This window comes from Phoca vitulina, unplaced genomic scaffold (assembly GCF_004348235.1).
Source record: "Phoca vitulina isolate PV1807 unplaced genomic scaffold, GSC_HSeal_1.0 scaffold15, whole genome shotgun sequence".
NCBI classification, from domain to species: Eukaryota; Metazoa; Chordata; class Mammalia; order Carnivora; family Phocidae; genus Phoca; species Phoca vitulina.
The window spans coordinates 25408733-25431883 of NW_022589718.1; the positions used below are offsets into that span (position 1 = coordinate 25408733).

The following is a 23151-nucleotide window of genomic DNA, read 5'->3' on the forward strand; positions in this document are numbered from 1 at the left end:
TTCTAATTGGTGGCCTGTTTATTGGCTGATCATCTTTAACTTCTGTAAGCTTGGTTTTATCTTTTGTTAGGGTCAGTTTGTGGAAAGCCTAATGTATTTTCCAAGCAGCTCAAACTCGCTGCGACTGCAACTCACCATCTGTTATAATTGTTGCATGTTTGTTACCACAAACTTTATAACTTAAAACAGCACACATTTGTATCTCACAATTTCTGGTGGTCAGAAGTCCCTCTTAGCCAAATTCTCTACTCACGGTCCCATAGGGCTGAAATCAAGATGCTAGCCAGGACAGAAATCTCATCCAAGACTCATGATCCTCATCTAAGATCATTCAGGTTGTTGGTAGAATTTGGTTCTTTGTTTTCTGTCTGGTTGAAGCTGGGAGTCACCATTAGGTCTTAGTCATGTGGCCCTCTCACAATATGGCAGCTAACATCTTCAAAGCCAGAGAATCTCTCGAGTCAGCTACAGTGGAGTCTTCTCTAAGGTAACCTGAGAGAGGGAACAAGTATCCTATCCTATTCACAGGTCCCACCCACACTCAAGGGAGGGAGTTCTACAAATCACTGGGGATCATCTTTGAATTCTGCTTACAACCTCCAGTCTCTGTCTTTCTAGTGAATCTGGTCTGAGATGGGTTTTAGGGTTTCTCAGGGTGGGTGTAGAGTAGGCCTTACTCAAGGGTAGTGTTTCTCAATCCTTTTGAATTACAGTCCTGCCTAAAAAGCCTTTTTATTTTATTTTTTTAAAGATTTTAAAAATTTATTTATTAGAGAGCACAAGCAGGAGGCAGAGGGAGAAGCAGGCTTCCCGCGGAGCAGGGAGCCCGATGTGGGGCTCGGTCCCAGGACCCTGGGGTCACGACCCGAGGCCAGGGCAGCCCCTTCACCGACTGAGCCACCCAGGTGCCCCTACTTGCTACATTCTTAATCCTGTGCTAGCCGCTTTCCAGGAAGCTTGACGTAGTCTCATTCTGCACATGCGGAGGACTCAGGACCTTCAGGGCACCCCCACCTGGACTCCCGGTGCTCATTTCTGAGCAGCCTGCTCCCAGCGCCTCGGCAGAGTAGGAGTCCCGCGCTGTGGGCGGAGTCGTCACCCAGTGTGGGTGCAGAGGGGAGCGGGCATTCCTAGGGCTCCCCTTCTGAGCTTCCCTGCCGCGGGTCCCTGGGGTCCTACACCTAAGTAAAGGAGCCTCCTCCCCAGCCCCATCTGATGGTCGGGTGTGGCCCCAGAGCTCGTTCAGAAGCTCTTCCTTCATCCTAGCTTGGAGCAGAGAGCAGCCTGACTCTACAGGTTATTATCTTAAGTAATAAAAGTTGAACTTCCTCCAAGGCAACCATTGTTGGTTTTTTTTTTTTTTTAATTTTTAAAAGATTTTATTTATTTGAGAGAGAGTGCAAAGCAAGCAAGACAGAGAGCGAGAGAGTGAGTGCACGAGCCGGGGAGAGGGGCAGAGGGAGAGGGAGAAGCAGGTTCCCTACTAAGCGGGGAAGCCCCACGCAGGGCTCGATCCCAGGACCCCAGGATCACGACCTGAGCCGAAGGCAGACACCTAACTGACTGAGCCACCCAGGCGCCCCCAAGGTAACCATTGTTAAAAGCCAACTAAAAGTTTTATTTACTTTTTGAGACCATTTAATTTTTCAATGTCTCTTTATATTAATTTAGATAGTATACATAATAATTTAAACTAAATGAGAGTAACAGCCAGAATTGAGAGTGTTTGAAATACCATGATCAGATAACTTACATGTTTTAAGAGAATGAAAACTTTTCCTAAATAAACATCTTTGCTTTTGTTTTTTGTTTTGTTTTTTTTTGTAGAAAACTCCGAGAAAGATGTTTTGTGGCAAAAGGGAGAAATCAAGAAGTGAAGCCATAGACTCAGGTACAAAATAGTGTTTTATACTTTGTCAAGCATTCAAGAATTTTATTTTAAAAACTTTGTTGTTGTTAAAGTAGTAAATTGTAAGTATATAAAATTGCTACTTTAAAAAGCTAAAAATTTGTGATTTTGTAGTAACTGATTTTTACAACATATGTCATGAAAATTTTCAACCTACAACGAAGGTGAATCTTAAAATATATATTTATACTCCCAGATTTCACTGTTACACCTGCTTTAGCACCTTAATTTTTCATCACACAGTGTTGAAACACAGTGTTGAACACATCACATAGTTTTACCTTGAAAAAGGCTTTTTTTCTTTTTTCCACTTGGCATAACTTTTTTGAGATTCATCCACATTGTTCTGCATTTTTATTGATACAAATAAAAGTTTATTGAAAAATGGGAGGAAAATAAAGCATTTTCTCTCTTTCCTTCCTCTTTCATTTCCTTTTAAGGAATATATTTTAATTATTTTAAGATAATCTTTTAATCTTTTAACAGATAAGTCATATATGTTTAGAAACATTTGGAAAGTATAGAAAGGAAGATAAAATCACCTACGAATCCCATCACCCAAAAAAGAGCCACCCTGCTTTTTGGTATATACTCTTCTATCCTTTTACCGACACTGCTCACCCCGCATAGGATCCTATCCTTATCATTAGGTATTCTGCAACCCCCTCTTACTGAACGCTTGACCTTTCATCCACATTACTGAGACTAAATCAGCACAGTGGGGAATCTCTATGTGGCCTATTAGGTAGATTACAATTAAGAAACTATAACAAAGAAGAGCTCGTGACCAGTAAGTAGTGTTGGGTAGCAGCAGACTACACAGTAAAGGTAGAGCTGGTAGCTGGGAGTCAGCGGTACTTCAGGCTGTGTTGGTAGAAACGGGAGAACCAAGGAGATGGCAGTTAGTGAGCATGTAGACGGGGATTTGTGAGATTGGCCTGGCCTGGGGAGAAGTGAGTCCGGTCTCCTCCCACGTGCCTCTTCAACCATAGCTATTTTTGGCAATTTGGTGGGGCAGTTTTTGTTGTAGGCTTTCAGAACCCTGGGCCTAGAGCCAAAATATAATCAGTATATTAAATGGACTTCTCTTAATATTCTAGATATTTCCGACTCTGTACATATTTGGTGTCTGAAAGGAAAGAAAGCCAGTGACATCGCAGAGTTAGATGTCGTTTTGTCTGCATTTGAGAAAACCATCCTAGAGTATAAGTAAGTCTTCTGATGTTGTGATATATGCACCCAATGAATTTTCCTTGAAGCACCACTTTTGCTCATCCCATGGCTCTTGGTGTATTTTCATCATCTAGTTTACCTATTTTTACATTTCCATTATAATTTTTTCTTTAATCCTGTGAATTATTTAGTAGTATGTTTTGGTATGTCCAAATATGTGACTTTTTAATTTATATTTTTGTATTAACCTTGTGTCTTACATATGTCCTGATCAAATTTGATAGACTCGTGATATTTTTTGTAATTTTTTAAAATTTCTTTATGGCCTAGCACATAATTTGTAGGGAATCTAATTATTGGATCTCTGTAGAATCAGTATTATTTTTCCTGATTCTCTTATCAATTTATGCTGTATATATTTAGAGACTATTCTGTTAGGACATCATGTTTAAAATTGCTCTGTCGGGGCTCCTGGGTGGCTCAGTCGTTAAGCATCTGCCTTCGGCTCAGGTCATGATCCCAGGGTCCTGGGATCGAGCCCCGCATCGGGCTCCCTGCTCGGCGGGAAGCCTGCTTCTCCCTCTCCCATTCCCCCTGCTTGTGTTCCCTCTCTCTCTGTGTCTCTCTCTGTCAAATAAAATCTTTAAAAATTAAATAAATAAATAAATACATACATACATACATACATACATACATACATACAACTGCTGTGTCTTGTAGACTGAACATTTCATCCTTCTGTAGTACCCTCTCCATTCCTAAAAATGCTTCTTTTGGTCTTAAAATCTGTTTCATCTGATGCTAGTATTGTGTCACTAGATTTCTTTTGCTAGCATTTGCTAGAACTTACATTCTTTTTACTTCCTTTTATTTCCAGCCTTTGACCTTAAAAAATTTTTTATAAGAAATAGTAAAGTTTAGGGGCGCCTGGGTGGCTCAGCTGGTTGAGCGTCTGCCTTCGGCTCAGGTCATGATCCCCAGGGCCTGGCATCAAGCCCTGCATTGGGCTCTCTACTTAGCGGAGAGTCTACTTCTTCCTCTCCCTCTGCCCCTCGTGCTCTCACTCTCTTTCTCTCAAATAAATAAATGAAATCTTAAAAGAAATAGTAAAATTTAAATCCAGTATGTCCATCTTTGTTGGCTTCAGTCCATTTACATTTATTATAATTACCAATATATTTGGAAGAACGTGTTGATACATTGTTTTTACTTCTTTAGATCTTTTTTGTTCTACTTTGTTTTTAGTTATAACTTCGTTAAAAAATAGAATTTTTAACTCTCCATTAATAAGCTCTCTTAACTCTTGGTCCCCTCTCTCTTTACCCCTACCCCAGAGATTTTTAATTCTGGGGTAAAATAAATTTTTTCTCTTTTTTAGACAGCAACAACACTTATTAAGGTATTTATCTGATCACCTTTATTTCATACATTTCTTACAACAATCTCTGGTAATGTATCTTTTCTTATTTGTTTCATCCCAACACTGTTGAGTGCAGCTCTTTATGTTGTAAAATTTCTAAATCCTTTGGATTATTTTGGTCATGACATTGAATTTGAATAACAGTTTAGCTGGATATAGTATTCTAGGTTCTAAATCATTTCCTTAAATATTTAGGAATCACTGTTCCTTTGTCTTCTTTTGCATCTAGTGTTGATTTGGAAAATTTGGTGTCTGTTGAAGTCTTATTTATATGTGATCTGCTCTTTCTAAGCTTTTAGAATATTTTGTCTGTGATATCCTTTAATTTCACTCTATTGGGTCTGACTTTTCCAGTCTAAGGTGGTTTTTTAATTCCAAAATTAAAAATATTTTTGTTCTAATCCTTGTCCTCCGCTTTGTTTTTCTAGATTTCCTCAGTCTAGAAACTAGAAGTTTGCTAACTTATTTCTCTGATATATCCATTATGCCATTAATCCCATCTCCTGAGTTCTGTATGTAGCCATATGACTTTTTGTCTAATATTTCTTTTTTTTTTTTTTTTTTAATTTTATTTATTTATTCATGAGAGAGAGAGAGAGAGGCAGAGGGAGAAGCAGGCTCCCAAGGAGCAGAGAGCCCGATGCGGGACTCGATCCCAGGACCCTGGGATCATGACCTGAGCCGAAGGCAGACGCTTAACCATCTGAGCCACCCAGGCGCCCCAGTGTCTAATATTTCTATTTGGTTCCTTTTATGTCATGTTTTCTGTTGCTACTGTCCTCTTTAGAATATGTATTAGGTTTATTTCAAAATACTGGGTCATCTATTATGAAATACCTGCTTCTCTTAGAATTTCTGATCTAATAGTTTGCTTTCTCTTTGATATAGTTGTGTTCCTCCAGTGTGTTGTTACTCCAGCCTATGAGCTCATTTACCCCGGTCTGTCAGCTTCTTTGTCAGACAGACAGTGTATATAAGGGAAGATCAAGCCTTGATTCACATCCAGTCCCAGGAGTACGAGGGATGGGGGTGGATAAGGCCTAGGGTGGGAAGCCTCAGTCACTTATCCCACAAAGTAACCTGTCAGGTCAGTACTTAACCTTAACCCTCCAGAGATAAGTAGCGTTAAGAACTGCTACACTCCTTAGATTATCCTTCTCCAGCCCCGGGGGTTTGGCAGGGGAAGGCGGAGGAGAAAGCTCCCAAAGGTAGTGTCCATGTTTCTCTCCAGACCCTCAAGCACAGCCCAGGTTTTACTCTTACAGTCACAGGGACAGAGGTCTAAGTGGCTGCAGCTGTGAGGCAGGCACAGCTGTGAGAATCATGCTGGGGAAGAAGCAGAGGCCAACCTTGACCTGTCCTTTCCTGTCCCGGGCCACAGCCCCTGCCCTTCTCACCTGTCATGCTAACTCATCATTATCTTTGTGGGAATTGTCTGTTCTTCTGTACTCTATGTTTTTGTTTGGTTGGTTGGGGGTGTTTTTTTTGGTACTGTATGTTCTAAAGCCAGTTTGCTATTAAAATTGGTACAGAAGGTCTCTTACTATAGACCATCTCTTGACTGTGTTACCCTTTTCCCATTCATAGATCTCCTCAAAAGGAAGAAAAGACTTAGATTTCTGACGTTTGTGCAAAATGGCAGTATCTTGCCTTTTAGCATGGTGTTCTTGATATAAGAAATGATTTAGAAGAGGTATAGTATTTTTGTTAGCCTTTTTTTTTTTCTAATAGGCTCCATGCCCAATGTGGGACTTGAACTCACGACCCTGAGATGAAGAGTTGCATGCACTAGCGACTGAGCCAGCCAGGCACTCCATAGACTTAAAATTATACCCCTGTGTATTTGTCATACCCCATGATTCTGGTAGAATCTCTGGTCTTGTTTTATTTTCCTAAAGTATTCTCAACCACATGAAAAGTTTTGTTCTTTCAAAATCAAATTAACTATTGAAGGGTGTGCTATTTTTAATACGCTATATCTGGAACTCACCACCTGAATAATTTGTTAAACTTACAGATTGTAAGCAGTTTACCAATGTATATATAAGTAGGGAAGTATGCCATGAAATGCAAACATTACAAACAGGCTATTTTATAACTGATTCAATTAGTTATTTATAGGGAATTGACCAAATTTTTAAGATACTAGAATTTGAAAAAGTTGCGTCTGGCTATCGTATGTAGACCACCACCATTTTGGTTGGTACAGTCTACCAGTTTCTCATCATTGTAAGCCATATGCAGAAAGACCTAATCAGTTTTCCTAATTTTTATGTGTTTTTAACATCTTAAAATCATGATTTCATATTTATATTAGAAATACCTTTATTAGATAGAGCTGATATATTTTTTAATTGTGAATTTTTATTTTTTATTTTTAAAATTTATTTAAAATTTTTTTATTTTTATCTTATTTTTTATTTTTTATTTATTTTTAAAATGTGCATTTATATATCATAAAATTTAACATCTTAACCATTTTTAAGTATACATTTCAGTAGTGTTAAGTACTTGGTTTGCTTTCTCAAGATTGTTTTGGCTATTTGGTGTCCTTTGATATTCCATATGAAGTTTAGGATTTTTTTTTTCTATTTCTGCAAAAAGTGCTATTGGGAATTTGGTAGTTACTGCATTGTATCTATAGACTGCTTTAGGTAGTATGGACATTTTAATAGTATTAAGAATTCCAGTCCATGAACTTGGGATGTTTTTCCTTTTATTTGTATCTCCCAATTTCTTTCAACAATGTTTTTACAGTTTTCAATGTATATTTTACCTCCTTGGTTAAGTTTATTTCTAAGTATTTTTTTTTTTTTTTTTTTTGATGCTATTGTAAATGGGATTGTTTTCTTAATTACTTTTTTGGATTGTTCATTGTTAGTATATAGAAATGCAACTGTTCTCTGTGTGTTTTTTGTATCCTGCAATCTTGCTGAATTTGTTTATTCTAACAGTTTTTGTGTGTGTGTGTGTGTGTGTGGCATCTTCAGGATTTTCTACATATAAAATCATGTCCTCTGTGACAGAGGTAACTTACTTCTTCCTTTCCAATTTGGATACCGTATAGTTATTTTTCTCACCTAATTGCTTTGGCTAGTATTCCCAGTACTGTGTTGAATAGAAATGGCAAGTGAGGCATCCCCACTTTGTTCCTGATCTGAGAGCAATAGCTTTTAACTTTTCACCTTTGATTATGATGTTAGCTGTAGGCTTTTCATGTATGGCCTTTATATTGATGTAATTTCCTTCTATTCATAGTTTGTTGAGAGTTTTTATCATGAAATGGTGTTGGATTTTGTCAAATGCTTTTTCCTTTATCAGTTGAGATGATATGTGGCTTTTGTCCTTCATTCTGTTATTGTGTTACACTGATTGTAGTTTGTATGCTGAACTATCCTTGCATTCCAGAAATCCACTTTCTTGTGATATATAATCATTTAAATGTGCTGTTGAATTTCCTTTTTGAGTATTTTGTTGGGGAGTTTTGTATCAATAAGGATATTGGTCTCTCGTTTTCTTTTCTTGTAGTATCTTTGTCTGATTTTGATAAGGGTAATACCAGCCTCATAAAATAAGTTTGGAAATGTTTCCCCACCACCCTACTCCCGGCACTCTTAAATTTCTTGGAAGAGTTTGAGAGGGATTGTTTATTCTTCTTGAAATATTTGGTAGAATTCCCCAGTGAAACCATCCGGTTTCACTGGGTCTTAAATGGGAGGTTTTTGATCAGTGATTCAGTCTACTTTTATGAACTGTAGGTTTGAACATATTTTTTATTTCTTCCTGATTCAATCTTGGCAGGTTTTATGTTCTTAGAATTTCTGCATTTCGTCAAGGTTACCCAATTTGTGGGCTTATAATTGTTCACAGCAGTCTCTTAAGAGCCTTTTTACCTCTGTGGCATCAGTTGTAATGCCTGTTCTTTCATTTTTTGAGTCTTCTCTCTTTTTTTCTTAGTCTGTCTAAGGATTGGTCAGTTTTGTTGATCTTTTCAAAAAACTCTTAGGTTCATTAATTTTTTTCCTGTTTCTCATTTCATTTATTTCTTCTCTAATCTTTACTGTTCCTTCATTATACTATCGTTGAGTTTGATCTTTTTCTAGTTCCTTGAGGTGTAAAGTTAGGTTGTTGATTTGAAGTATTTTTTCTTTTTTTTTAATGTAGGTATTTATTGCTATCAAATTCTCTCTTAGTACTGCTTTTGCTGCATCCCATAAGTGTTGGTACATTTTGTTTTTGTTTTTGTTTGTTCCAAGATATTTTCTAATTTCCCTTGTTATTTCTTGTTTGAACGATTGGTAGTTGAAGAGTGTGTTGTTTAATTTCCACATATTTGTGAGTTTTCTGTGTTTCCTTTTGCTGTTGATTTCTAGTTTTGTTCCACTGTGGTCTGAAAAGATACTCAGTATGATTTCAGTCGTATTAAGTTGGTTAAAACTTATTTTGTCACCTAACATGGGATCTGTCTTGGAGAATGTTCCGTGTGCATTTCAGAAGAATGTGGATTCTGTTATTGGGTAGAATGTTCTGTGTAGGTTTATTAGATCCAGTTGGTTTATAGTTTTGTTCAAATCCTGTTTCCTTATTGAGCTTTTGTCTGGTTGCTGTATTACTGAAAGTGAGATATTGAAATCACCTACTCTTACTGTGTTACTGCCTGCTTTCCCCTTCAATCCTGTTAATTCAGAATTGTTGAATTGCTCCAGTGTTGGGTGCACATGTAACTTTTATTTCTTTCTGGTGAATTGACCCTTTTATCATTACATAATATCCTTCTTTTGTGACTATTTTTGACGTAGTCTATTTTGTCTGATGTAAGTATGGTCACCATTGCTCTCTTTTGGTTACCATTTGCTGGAGTATCTTTTTCACATTCATCCTGTGTATTTCCTTATACCTAACTAAAATGAGTCTCTTGTAGACAGCATGTAGTTGGATCTTTTTTTTTTAATCCAATCAGCCACTCTGATGTCTTTTGATTGGGGAATTCCTGATAGTGACAGACTTAATACTGAAGTCTATTATTTTCTCTAAGTCTTATAGTTATTTTGTCCTTCTTTTCGTCTCTTGTCACCTTCCTTTGTGTTTCATTGATTTTTTTTTTTTTTTTGTAGTGGCATGTCTTGATTCTCTATTCTTTTGTGCTTCTATAGATTTTGTGTGTGCACGTGTGCTTACAATGGAGATGACATAAATCATCTTATAGCAGTCTGCTTTAAAATGTTAACTTGACCTCAATCACCTACAAAGGCTCTACTCCTTTATGTCTTCCTCCCCCACCATATGGGGATAACCCTTTGTTATTGATGTCACAGATTTCACCTTTGTATATTGTTACCATTGACATAGTTTCATAGTTATTTTTTATGCTTTTATCTTTTAAATTCCGTATCAGTATGAAAAGTGATTTATGCATCACTATCACAGTATTATGGGGTTCTGTATTCATCTGTATATTTGCCTTTACCAGAGACCTTTATATTTTCATATGTCTTTGTGTTATTGTCTAGTGTCCTTTTGTTTCAACTTGAAGGACTCCCTTTAGTAATTCTTATAAGGCAGGTCTGGTGATGATGAACCCAGCCTTTGTTTCTCTGGGAAAGTCTTTATTTCTCCTTGATTTTGGAAGGATAATTCTGCCAGGTATAGTATTCTTGGATGGCACTTTTTTTCTTTCAGTGCTTTGTATAGATCATCCCACCCTTCTGTCCTGTAATGTCTCTGCTGAGAATGACAATGACTGACAACGTTATGGGAGTTCCCTTGTATATGACAAGTTGCTTTTCTCTTGCTACCTTCTATTTTTGCCTTTGAATTTGGACAGTTTGAATATAATGTGTGTCAGTGTGGGCCTCTCTGGGTTCCTCTTAGCTGAGGTCTTTTGAGCTTTCTGAATTTGGGTGTCCATTTCCATCCTCAGATTTGGGAAGTTTGGGGCCATTATTTCTTCAAATAAGTTCTTTGCTCCTTCTCTCCCTCCTCTTTGGGGATACCCATAACACACATAATGGTGTATCAAATGGTTCCCATAAGTCCCATACACTGTTCTCCACTTCATTCTTTTTTTTATTTTTCCGATTTGATAATTTCAAATGACTCATTCTTGAGTTTGCCGTTTCTTTTCTCTGCTTGATCAAATCTGCTGTGAACCCATCTAGTGAATTTTTCAATTGTCATTGTACTATTCAGCTCCAGATTTTGATTCTTTTTATAAGTTCTTTGTTGATATTCTCATTTTGTTCATGCATCATTTTCCTGATGTAGTTTTAGTTATTCATCTGTGTTTTCTTGTAACACATTGAGCTTCATTAAGATGATTATTTTTGAGTTCTTTGTTAGCCAATTCACAGGTCTCCATTTCTTTATTTAGGGTCTATTTCTGGGGATTTTTTCCCCCACTTGATTGAGTTATGTTTTCTTGTTTCTTCTAGTGCCTTGTTATTTTTTGCTGTGTTTTGTACATTTAAAAAGCAGCCACCCCTCCCCATCTTTGGATTTGTACAGGGGAAGATCTTTGCCAATCAGCCTGGGTGGTCCCTCAGTTCTTTTCTGGGGATGTATCTTTTTTGGGCTTGTGCATGTGATTCCCCAACTAGAGAGGTTTGTTTCTTTCTTTTTTAGGGATTTGTAATCTCTAAAGACTAGAGCTCCCTCTGGTGTCTCTCTGTGGTACTGTGGGTTCTCTCGTGCTGCAACAAGCTGCTGAACGCCTTTTTCATCTCTCTGACCAAAGGCATCCAAACTATTTCAGTTCCCACCATTGCTGTACTTCGGGTGACACAGAAACCATTCCAAACGTTGGATAACCTTCTACTCTTCTCTTTCCCTCCCAAGGAAGAAGGTGCGAGCTGGGCTATTGTCCCGATCCCCTGTGGGTAGCATTGCAGCTTCTGTTACTACAGCAGTCGCTGAACTCTCGTCTCCATGGCAACCAGGCATCCCACGTATGCCGCTTCCGTTAGCATTCCAGATCAGGCGCGGTGGAAGGGAGTTCCTGGGGCAGCCCCCTGAAAAGCCAGAACCTTGGACACACGTTCCACTCTTTCTTTCCCAAGGGAGAAACCATGCGCGGAGCTTCTTGATTGAACCAAGCTGTGCTGGCTTGGGAGATGGGCTGTCCAAGTTGATATGAAACCGCTTTTCTTACCTATTTCAGTAGGACTGTTTCTGACTTTGAACTTGCCTGCAACTTCTTAATTGGTTTCTGGGATTCGGACAAGGCCTTTTGGGATGTAATATAGTGGTTAGGTTGGTTTCCCTGTGCAGGGAACCTGGCCTGGGGCTTCCTATTCCACTATCTTGCTGATGTCACTAGAAATACCTTTTAACACTCTTTTTTGATGAGACCTTTTACAAAGATCTGTAGTCGAAAGTACAGGCCTTCTCTTGTGTTATGCTTAGCTCGGTCCCCTTCTCCTGAGTGACTTTTCTTGCTCATGGATTTCCCCCCAAGAAACCATTTTCTAATTACCTGTCACTTCTACAAAATATTTATTACTTTCGATTAAAAGGTATCCTAGGGCGCTGAGGCTGAGTAGGGGGTTAGCTGCTGTCCTGGAAGATGGCGGCCGCCGCTGCACACCAGGGGTCTGCCATGAGGCCCTGATTGCGCCAGACTGGGAGCCTTGGGCCCTCTTCTGATGATGGGGACCGGAACCAGTTTGTTAGGGTCAGCTTTGTAAGGTTTTGAAGAACTAGGCTTGTGGCTGCTTCAGTCCAGCTGGCTTCTCCATACTTGTTGGCTAGTCCAGATGTGTTACATAAGTAATCCTCCAGCTGTTGGCAGGCGGGGGGGCTGAAGTCTGCTGCTCGTTGGATCAGGTGGCAGGAAAGGATGGGGACTGGCTGTACACCTTTCTACGTCGCTTGCCTTCACCTGTGGACATAGCCAGTGGCAGGGAGTGAAGCTGACCACATACCTAAAGGTTTAGGGGAAAATATTTCCTGTTCCTTCTCTTTTGTTGAGGCTGTTTCCAGTTTGTTTTTTTTTTTAAGATTTTATTTATTTATTTATTAGAGAGCAAGCGAGAAACAGCATGAGCGGGGAGAGGGTCAGAGGGAGAAGCAGGCTCCCCACTGAGCCAGGAGCCCGATGTGGGACTCGACTCGATCCCAGGACTCCGGGATCATGACCCGAGCCGAAGGCAGCCGCTCAACCAACGGAGCCACCCAGGCACCCTCCAGTATTTTTTTTTTTTTTTTAAAGATTTATTTGAGAGAGAGCGAGCTTGAGCCCAGGTGGGGGACAGAGGGAGAGAAAGTAGTCTGCCCACTGAGCAGGCAGCCTGATGACAGGACTCGATCCCAGGACCCCAGGAGATCAGGACCTGAGCAGAAGGCAGCCGCTTAACTGACTGAGCCACCCAGGTGCCCCTCCAGTATATTTTTTAAGTCTGAAAAATATCTCTAGCCCTGCCATCTTAGATATTCAAAATGGTGTATGCCAAATCATGGTTTGTTGATGTGCTAAGCAAATGAAACACAGCTTTCAAAATCCTTTATATGATACCTAGTTTGATCTTTTTTTTCTTGCTATAGACAAAAAGTAGAATCTAAAATTTGTAAGGAAGCCATCAAAAAATTTCATTCTAATATGAAAGAAGAACTCATCAAAATGGTAAGTTCCTTGACATAAATTTGTTGGTCTAAATTTGGTTTGCTTATCCTGAGGCAGTGTATGGTTATCTTAGAAAAGATTGCCTTTGCTGGCAACGTGGGAAAGGGCTCATTAGAACTGTTTGTGTTTCACAGGTTGTTTTTCAACTAAATGCAATATATTGTGAGTTAATAAACATTTTAATTTTGGAAAATGCACACAAATATTTATTTTTTCTTTTGTGCAGCTTAAAGAAGTCCAGATGTCAAAAACTCTGAAAAGGAAGAACACAAAAGTAAATGACATGTGTTATTAGAAGCATACAGTCCCATAGAACACTGACCCGTGCAGAGCTAAGTAACACCCTGACGCTGGGTTTCAGGACCTTCGCTTTGTCGAAGTTGTTTTTTCTTAGTCAGGCTTTTATTTGGGTGGTCTTGTGGTTGTGTACTATTAATGCATGCTAAGGGATGGGGATCCCAACCAGCCTAAAAAGGCTATCAAGCCCCAAATAACCACTTCCATGCTATTAAGTAACTAATAACTATATAAGTAATATATATTTATTGCTTTTGTGGCTGTCAAAGAGTAAGACCTTTTAGAATAAAGAACTGTCCCATGTCTCAAGGGGCAGCCCAGGAAGAATACTGCATTAAGGGTGAGCGACCTCATTTCTTGTCCTGGTTCTGCTACTTTGATGTTTTCCCACCTTCTTGGAAACTGTACCACTGGGATATGTGAGGAGAAACGAGCCAGTGAATGCCGGGCCTTACTTCCCCATCAGTGTATGGGTGGACCAGATGACCTCTGAGCTCCACACTTGCAGGAATCCAGGAATGGAAGAGCAGCTCCCCCTCCACATTTATAATAGAAATGGAGTTGAAAGACATATATTTTCGTTTCAGTGATTACAGGCCACCTTTGCTGTTGTTTTTTCTTCAGTTTTATTGTCCTACTGGTCAACCCTGCATTGCTTACAAGGGAATGGTCTGAATGTCCAGCCGTGGAATAGTCTGGTAGTCCCTAAAAGTGATGGCTGAGATAATTTGTTATGTGGAAATACTCTTTTAAAATACGGATTGGATCAGGGCACTCTCCTGCTTCAGTATTTTCCTAGTGTACCTACATAAAATCCCAACTCCTTACTTGGTCGCTCACAGGGTTGTAAAGACCTGGCCCCTGCTTCCTCTTCAGAGTTGTCCTGGAGTAAATGCCCCTGCTGTTCCCATTCTTCAGTGTCCCCTGTCCTTTCCCTTGGCAGCACGCCTCACGAGTTGTAGTTATGTCAGGTCTGTGTGCAGCGCCGGTCTTCCCTTTAGACCACAGTTCCGTGCGGGGGACAATGGAGTCTCTTTCTCACGCCATTTCTAACACCTGGTACGGGGTAGCTAGCAGTGCTCGGACATTTAAGGCGTTATTTTAACAAATTATTTTATTACTTTAGATTATTTCAGATATTGAAAAGAAAAGGCAACGTTTGCTTGAACTCCAGGATGAACTGCTTTGGTAAGATGATGTGTCAGACTCCTCTGAGAACCTACCTGGAAGGATTTAATTACAGTACATCGCGTGGGGCTGCTAACCTCTGCTGTATTATAGTGCAATCCCAGGTTTTCTTTGTGCCTGGAAACTCAGTGAAGGTGATCGTGCTGCCGAGTTGGAGCTTTTGGCAAAGGAGAAGTCAGCACCGGGCTCTCTGCCATCAGATCTCTCAACTCCGGCCTACGAGGCAGCCCAGTTAGAGACTCAGTGCACAGACTCTGGGACTAGATGCCTGGGTTTGAACACAGGGCCGGCCATTTACCGGCTGTGCACCCTCGGGCAGGCTACTTATCCCCCCAGGGCCTCGGTTCCTCATTTGTAAACGAGCACAAGACCCACCCCTCCCAGGGTGCTGGGAGGATTAAATGCATGAACAGACACACAGCGCTTCACGGTAGCTGGCGTTCAGTCGGTGCTGTGTGCTCCCGGTTCTTGTGAACGGGATCGTTGGCCTGGTGCTCGTGTGAACACGCTCCTGCGTGCGGGGCTGGGAGAGGGGCCAGGGCTGCCCCCGCGGTGGGGTTCAGGCGCCGGGAGCGCAGAGGGGTTGTGGGGGGCCTTCCGTGCGGCCAGGATGACGGTGCGAGCTGAGGGGTAGGGAAGCAGGTCCACTCTGTGCTCCGAGGTGTTGCAAAACAGGGCAAGACAGTGGAATTACCAGAAAAGAGCGCCTGTAAGTACAGTGCCGAGTCTTAAGAGGCCAGAAAGGTTCGGAAGAGGGCGAGCTCCCCATGCGGGCTGTGGTGCGGCGCTGGCCCGGGGCAAAGCGGGGCAAAGCGGGGCAGAGCTCCTCCGGGCTCCGGCCTAAGGAAAACGTTCGAACGAGCTTCCTGGGTGTGCTGCGCGCTCGCCTACACGCTTTATATATGCGCTCCTTGTCCTCATAGTCCTGGGAGGGGGGTCACGATGCCTGCTTCATCAGAATCGGGCATTTTAAAGACCAGCCTCTTGGTTCCTTTTCTAGATATAATTCTAGGTGTTGTAAAGGGCATCTTGAAAGGGCCTAGAAAGAAAACTGTGGTGTGTCGTTATTCTGACTTGACGTGTGGAAGACCTCAGGCCTGGGGGAGAGGTACTTACCCACAGTCCCCCCCTGCCAGAAGTGGGGGCCAGGATCCCAGATCTGCAGACCGATGGCTGATCCTGCACCCCTGAGCACAACCCTTGTCAGCTCTTCCACAACTGCTGCATTTGTCCCACAGACGAAACTGTTGAAAGGACTTTTCTAAAATTGTATTAGAGGACAGTTGCCTTTTATCTTTAAGAAAATAAAGAACTGGCAGCCTCTTCCCTTCCTGGTCCATAAAATTCCACATGTCCCTTTTTATCTTATAGATGAGAACCTAAGCCCCTGAGAGAGAAAGTAGTCTACCCGTGCGGTTTTCATTCAGTCACTCTGATAAGTTTTCCACTGGTTTTATTGGACCTTGGAAAATGGGCAGAGGGAAGGCGTTCAGTCCACGTTTCGTTGTTGCCCTACCGGGCCTGAGCTCCTGCCCGAGGCTGGGAGAAGTTAACTGCGGTTCCCTCAAAATGCCTGGATGGCTTGTGGGCTTGTTCAAGACATCATCTTCTGTGGGTTTCATTTCTGATTCCTCATTATGTATTGTATCTCAGAGTTTATCTATATTTTAAATTGAAATTTAGACCCTGTCACACATCCACAATTTCAGAACCGAAGGTTCTTTAAAGACCTAGCCCCCCTGCCTTGCATTGTCCTGCCTCAGTGGACCTACGCACTCAGCCTCTTGCCCCCTAGGCTGTTACACTTGACTGTAGGCATTCATTTGGGGGAAACTGTGTTGTTGTTGCAGGTTAGAACCGCAGCTGAAACAACTACAAATAAAACATGACGAACTTAAGGAGAGAAAATCTTCCCTGAGGAAAGCAGCGTGTTTCTTATCGAACCTAAAACAGCTTCATCAAGATTATTCATATATTCGAGAGAAAGAACCTCATGTAAAGGAAACGGTAACTTCAGTTTTTATTTTTCACTGTGATTCAGAAGATGAGGGCATCTACATGGTGCAGAACTCCTGGAGAAGCCTGGGGGAGAGAGAAGGGGGGGGTGCAACATGACAGTCTACCCAAACAGCGTCACTGTGAATCCATGAAAATGTGTTCTCCCATCACCTCTTTAGCTACTTCAGGCTAGAGGAATAGAGAACAATCTAGAAACGCTGATTTTATTAAAGAGAAATGACTGAACAAGAGCGTGCTCGAACAACTGTGCTTTGCTTCATGAGAATCGTCATCACTGTCAGGCCACACGGACCTGTTCTTTGTTCTGCCCGTGTTCACAGTAGCTTTTTTTATCTGAAAACAGGCCATTATCCCCTATGCATGGTAGGTCTAATTGGGAAACATGAAAAGGGACGTAGAGTAGGGAAAGGCGTGGTATATTATTGTTCCAATAAAACTTGTTGCCTCCAGATTTCTGCTGCAGACAAGGCTCTTGTTACGATAACCAGCTCAGATCAGTAAGAAATTTAAGTTACAGGGAAAAAAAAAACCCCAATAATTTTATATAAAATGTAAATACGTATATCCTATGATCATACTTGTATTCTTCACTTCTAAGGTTTTTTTTACACTGATTTAAAAGCCTTCAGTTTGTTTGTATATTAGATCTGAAAACAGAATGCTTTTAGGTTAATGTTTTCTGTGACAGGACCCAACTAGTCTAAAGCTTGCTTGGAGTTGGGGATTCGGTTACTCACTTGGAGATGATTCTAGCACTTCTTGAATTTGAACATAACTTTGGTGAAAACAGAGACTTGGGGACTCGACTTTGCTCGGAATAGACTACTCTTACTAACGTGTCCTTCGCATGCCCATAGGTCTTCTGTGCTCTGTTGTAGTGTCTGTCTGCCTTTGTGGAAAGTAGGTATTTGGGTATCTGTCTTCTTTCCTAAACCAGAACTCTAACCCCAAATGTTAGTCCTACCCCTCACGCCTCCCTGAGAGCGAGTGTCCCATGGCAGCTTGAATACAGTAGGCTTCCTAATACCTGTTTGACTGAAGTCCATAGTAATAGGGTAGGGTAGAGTCTAGAAAGAATTGATTATGTGGGTGGTAGTCATAGTTGCATAGCTTTTCTACGCAAAGCTGCTTTTTATTACTAAGGAAAATACCTTAAAAAATGAAATTAAATGGTTATCCTAAGTATGAGCAAATTCTGTAAGGGGAATATAGTCCCTCATCCTTAGATACAGTTTACAACATGAAGCTTGGCTTTGTTATTTCAAAATCATGAGTTGGGTTTTGATTTCTATTTTATGTTGGGTTTGTATTCTAATTTTGTCTTCAGTCTTCCCCATAAATTTTTCTAGATGACTTTTTCCCTCATGAACTTTTATGGGCCTGGTATTCTCCTTCCATTAGTTCTTCCAGTAAAAGTTAATCTGCCTTACCGTTTTCTGGGTTTAAAATAGGCATGAGATCAGCAGGCTTGCCCAAACCAAGCCTCGATCTGTACAAGGAATAATTTTGTTTTAAATAATTTAGATGCCACTGTTCTTGGAACCAACTGGTCTTCTGGGAGGAGATCAGCATAAGCTTTCTAGAGCAGTTCCCTTGTAACCTTCCTTATTAATTAATTATGCCCTAAGGAGAAGGATTAAATCAATTTTTAAAAAAATGATCCTAATTTAAAAAATGAAAGTTAATGAAACGCTCTACTTAGCATTGAGCTGTATAACAGATAGGGCTATAAAAGTTTTTTTATGCGTGTTAATCTAAATATAATTTCCTTCAACAGTATGATTCATCCAGCCTTCCAGCTCTGTTACTCAGAGCGAGAACCCTTCTGGGAGCTGAAAACCACCTACAAAATATCAACCGTCAATTAGAGAAGCTCCTTGACCAGAAAGACCAGTCTACTGAAATGTGACTGTATAAAGACTAGTCCCCCTGCTCTTGCCTGTTGTCTTCTGATACTATACTTTTGTAAATAAAAATTCTTGGAGAAGTTAAACTTGTCTGCTTGTTCAGGTTGGCTTGTCACCAAAATTTATTACTTGGTTCATAGTCATTTGGTTTGAATGACCACGTTAAGTGGCGAGTTGGAGTGTGTAAGTGGCTTGAGAGGCCAGATCCAGACACTAGCCAGTCAGCCGCTGACCACTAAGAGTTCTAACCTGTCACACATCCGGAGTTCTGAGATGGGGCAGAAGGACCCTGGACCCACCGAATCTCCAGCTACCCGCAGAGCAGTTCCTCCTGAACAACACCCGAGGCCTGGGGGAGCCGCTGCTGTGCCGACGCCAGGGGGGCCCCGTGGAGGGAGAGGGTAAGAGATGGACACGGGGTGACGGGAACCCCAGCCCTGATGCGATGGCCCGTGGGAGAACTAGCACTGGGGGGGCACAGCAAAAAAACCCCCCAAAACAAAACATCAGTTTGAAGGACAAAGAGACTTGTAAATGAAGGAAACCCATTTACTAACCTCAGAACATCCTCCAGGCTGTTGGGAAACTGCTAGAACTGTGTGGGGCTGAGGGGGCTGAGGGGCACCATTACTTACTGTCCCCCTCTGCCTGGGAGCCTGACTGGAGCAGGCTCCGGACCCTCGGACCTCTCCTCTGGGGCTGGCAGCTGCAGGGCCATGTGCACCGGGACCCCCCCCCCCAGCCCGCTCCAGCCAACCCCCGGGACACCCCCGGCCCGGTGTGCCGGGACCCCCCCACACTGTGTACAGCCCAGCTGCAGCCAGTCCCAGGGCAGTGCTAGTGCAGAGGACACCAGGACCCTCTGGCCCGTGCCCACTGCAGCGTCTGTGCCTCCCTCCCCCGGCACAGAGGACCCTGGGACTGCCTGGGCCCCGGCTAGCCCCAGCTATCCCACCAAGGACTAGAAGTGACTATCATTTTAAAATGGACTCTTATATACAGGTCAACATATATGAACCCCATGATAACCAAAACCCTAAAATAGGCAAAATAACGTGAAAGGAACCCAAACACTAAAGAAAACCATCAAACCACAGGGAAGGGGCCAAGAGAAAAAAGGGACAGAGAACAACAAAAGCAACCAGAAAATGGTTAACAAAATGGCATTTTGATATGCTCCAATCATAAGACAAAGTGTAGCTAAATGGATTTAAAAACTGACCCATCTATACGCTGCCTACAAGAAACACGCTGCAGACCTAAACACAGACTGAGAACGAAGGAATGGAAAAAGATATTCCATGCAAATGGAATGGAAAAAAAAGCTAGTGTAGCAATACTCAGACCAAATAGACTTTAAAACAAAGACTGTAACAAAGGACGGAGAAGGACATTACATTATGATCAGGGGTAAATACAAGAAGAGGACAGAACATCATTAGTAAACATCTATGTACCCAACACAGGAACACCTAAACACAAAGCAGGTAACAGACATAAAGGAAGAAATTAACAATAGTAATATGGGACTTTAATATTAAACTCCCACTAAATCAGTGTCATCCAGACAGAAAATCAATAAGGAAACCTTGGCCTTAAATGACACATTAAACCGGAGGGACTTGACATACAGAACATTCCATCCCAAAACCATAGAGTACACATTCATTTAAAGGGCACACAGAGTACTCTCCAAAAAAGATCACCTGTCTCAAATTCAGGCAAACTGGAAAAATACAAATGTGGAGAGGAAGCAACCTGCTCCCGAACCACCAGGGGATCAATGAAGAAATCGAAGAGGAAACTGAAAATTACCGTGGGGCAGAGAAAATGGAAACGACTTTCCAGGACCTAGGGGGCACAGCAACAGCCGCTCTCAGACGGAAGTTCACAGTGCCAAGGGCTTACCTCCAGAAGCAAGAGAAGTCCCAAATAAGCAATCTTTATACCTAAAGGAGCTAGAAAAAGAAGATCGAACAAAGCCCAAAGTTAGGAGAAGGAAGGAAATAATACACATCACAGGGGAAATAAATGGAGAATAAAAAAAAGAATAGAAAAGATCAGTGAAACTAAAAGCCGGTTCTTTGAAAAGATAAAATTGATAAAACTAGCCAGACTCGTTAAGAAAGAGAGAGAAGGGCACCAATAAAGTCAGCTTCTAAGCTGACACCATAGAAATTCAAATAATCATGAGATTACTAAGAACAATCATACACCAACAAAATGGACAACCTAGAAGAAATGGATAAATTCCTAACAACACACAACCTTCTAAGACTCACTAAGAAATAGAAAATCTGAATAGACCAATTACAAGTAATGAAACAGAATCAGTCATTTAATTAACAACTCCCAAAAAACAAAAGCCCAAGACCAGGTGATTTCACAGGTAAATTCTACCAAACATTTAAAGAAGAGGTAGTACCTATTCTTCTCAAATTATTCCAAAAAATTGAAGAGGAAGGAATGCTTCCATATTCATTTTACAAGGTCAGCATAACTGATAACCAAAACCAGACAAAGACATCACAAAGAAAATTACAGGTTGTGAGAGCGAGCCCCATGTTGACGCTGTGCTGGGCATGGGGCCTGCTTAAGACTCTCTCTCCCTCTCCCTCAGCCCTTACACCCCCTCCTTCTCTAGATCTATGTTGTTTTTGTTGTTTTTTCCAGAGGACCAGTCTCTCTAGCAAGGGCAATAAAGGCTGAAATAAACAAATGGGATTATATCAAACTCAAAAGCTTCTGCATAGCAAAGGGAACAACAAAATGAAAAGGCAACCTACAGAAAGGGAAAAGATATCTGTAAATCATACATTCTGTAAGAGGTTAATATAAAAAATATATAAAGAACTTACACAATATAAAAAAAATGTTTAAATGGGCAGAGAACTTGAACAGACATTTTTCCAAAAAAGATAAACACATAGACAACAGACATGTGAAAGACGGCTCGATACCACAAATCAAAACCATAATGAAGGGGCGCCTGGGTGGCTCAGTCGGTTAAGCATCTGCCTTCAGCTCAGGTCATGATCCCAGGGTCCCGGGATAGAGCCCCGCATCGGGCTCCCTGCTCAGTTGGGAGTCTCCTTCTCCCTCTCCCTCTGCGCCTCCACCCAGCTCATGTGCGTGCTCTCCCTCTCAAATAAATAAAATTTTTAAAAAACAAAAACAAAAGTGAGTATCACACCTCGCACCCATCAGATTGCTATTATCAAAAAGGTAAGAAATAAGTGTTGGTGAGGCTATAGAGAAAAGGGAACCCTTGTGCACTGTTGGTGGGAATGTAAGTTGGTGCAGCCACTGGGGAAAACAGTATGGAGGTTCCTCAAAAACTTAGAAATACCATACAGTCCAGTAATCCCACTTCTTCCGGGTATTTATCTGAAGAAAATGAAAACAGTAGTTCAAAGGAATGTATCATACTTATGTTTGTTGAAGCATTATTGTTTCTTGAAGCAGCCAAGATATGGAAGCAACCTAAGTGTCCACTGATAGATGAATAAAGAAAATGAGAAGTATATACAAACACATAGGAATATTACTCAGCCATAAAAAAAGAATAAAAACCTGGCATTTGTAACCACATGGACTGAACTAGAATATATTATGCTGAGTGAAATAAGTCAAAGACAAATTCCATATGACTACATTTATATGCGGAATCTATAAAACCAAACAGAAACAGACTCCTGGATACAAGAAATTGCTGGTTGCCAGAAGGAGGAGGAATTGGGGGGGTGAAACAGGTGAAGATGATTGAGAGGTACAAACTTCCAGTTATAAAATAAGTCATGAGGATGTAATATACAGTATAGGGAATATACAGTAATATGTAATAACTTTGTGTGATGACAGACGGTAACTAGACCTATCATGGGGATCATTTTGTAACATATAAAGATAGCGAATCAGAAGGATATACACCTGAATAGGACACTGTATGTCAATTATACTTCAGTTAAAAATTTTTTAAATAAGATTAAGAGTTTTAACCTATCACCAGACATGCAGAATTAAGCTGATATGAACATAGACCAACTCTGGTCAATCAATAAGATTTCTAAGCTAATTTTCAATAAAACTGGCTTACTTCAGTAAAAAACAGGAATTGAGAAGCAAAGTGATCAAACTTGGTTTTTATAAACAGGTTTAATAACAAGTTACTATAACTTAATATGTTCAGGTTACTAAACTGTCTTCAGGCCAAAGCACAGCCGGTTACATAAGAGCTACTCTTGCAAGACCTGCATGATTAGTTCATCGGGAATTTCACCGTCTCCGCCGTAGTAACCGAGCAGACCACACTCCGCAGCTGCGGCTAGTTCAGCATCTTCAGTAGCTTCCACAAAGTCAGTCTCATCAAGGCCATTGTCCCAGTCGGCGTCGGAAACGGCACCTTCTGACAACAGACCTGACGGTGGCTTATGAGGACTCTTGGTGTCACTGTTCATTGTTTCAGCTGCTGTGAACTCTTCTTCCTTTCGTTTGAAAGGGGAAGGCGGCGGGGGGGGGGGGGGGGGGGGGGGGAGGGGGGAAGAAAGGGGGGGGGGGAGGGGGGGGGGGGGGGGCCCCCCCCCCCCCCCGGTGTGGGGGAAAAAAAAAAGTTAGGAGGAAA

At 41.3% G+C, this 23151-nt stretch overlaps 2 protein-coding genes across 4 annotated transcripts in view; one reads left to right on the forward strand and one right to left on the reverse strand.

Moving 5' to 3' along the window:
- The window catches only part of CENPU (centromere protein U), a 35440-nt gene extending 16835 nt beyond the window's left edge, over positions 1-18605 (forward strand). Inside the window, exons 7-13 of the mRNA XM_032413793.1 lie at positions 1828-1891; positions 3010-3118; positions 13041-13119; positions 13346-13393; positions 14543-14604; positions 16455-16611; positions 18401-18605. Coding sequence (XP_032269684.1) covers positions 1828-1891; positions 3010-3118; positions 13041-13119; positions 13346-13393; positions 14543-14604; positions 16455-16611; positions 18401-18532 — 651 coding nt within the window. The 3' untranslated portion in view covers positions 18533-18605. The remainder of the gene's footprint in view (positions 1-1827; positions 1892-3009; positions 3119-13040; positions 13120-13345; positions 13394-14542; positions 14605-16454; positions 16612-18400) is intronic.
- Positions 18606-21894: 3289 nt separating this feature from the next.
- Positions 21895-23151, reverse strand: part of PRIMPOL (primase and DNA directed polymerase) — a 116786-nt gene continuing 115529 nt past the window's right edge. Inside the window, exon 16 of one of the 3 annotated variants that reach the window (XM_032413659.1) lies at positions 21895-23014. In XM_032413659.1, coding sequence (XP_032269550.1) covers positions 22766-23014 — 249 coding nt within the window. In that variant the 3' untranslated portion in view covers positions 21895-22765. The remainder of the gene's footprint in view (positions 23015-23151) is intronic. The other 2 variants (XM_032413657.1, XM_032413658.1) reach the window with 2 other exon arrangements.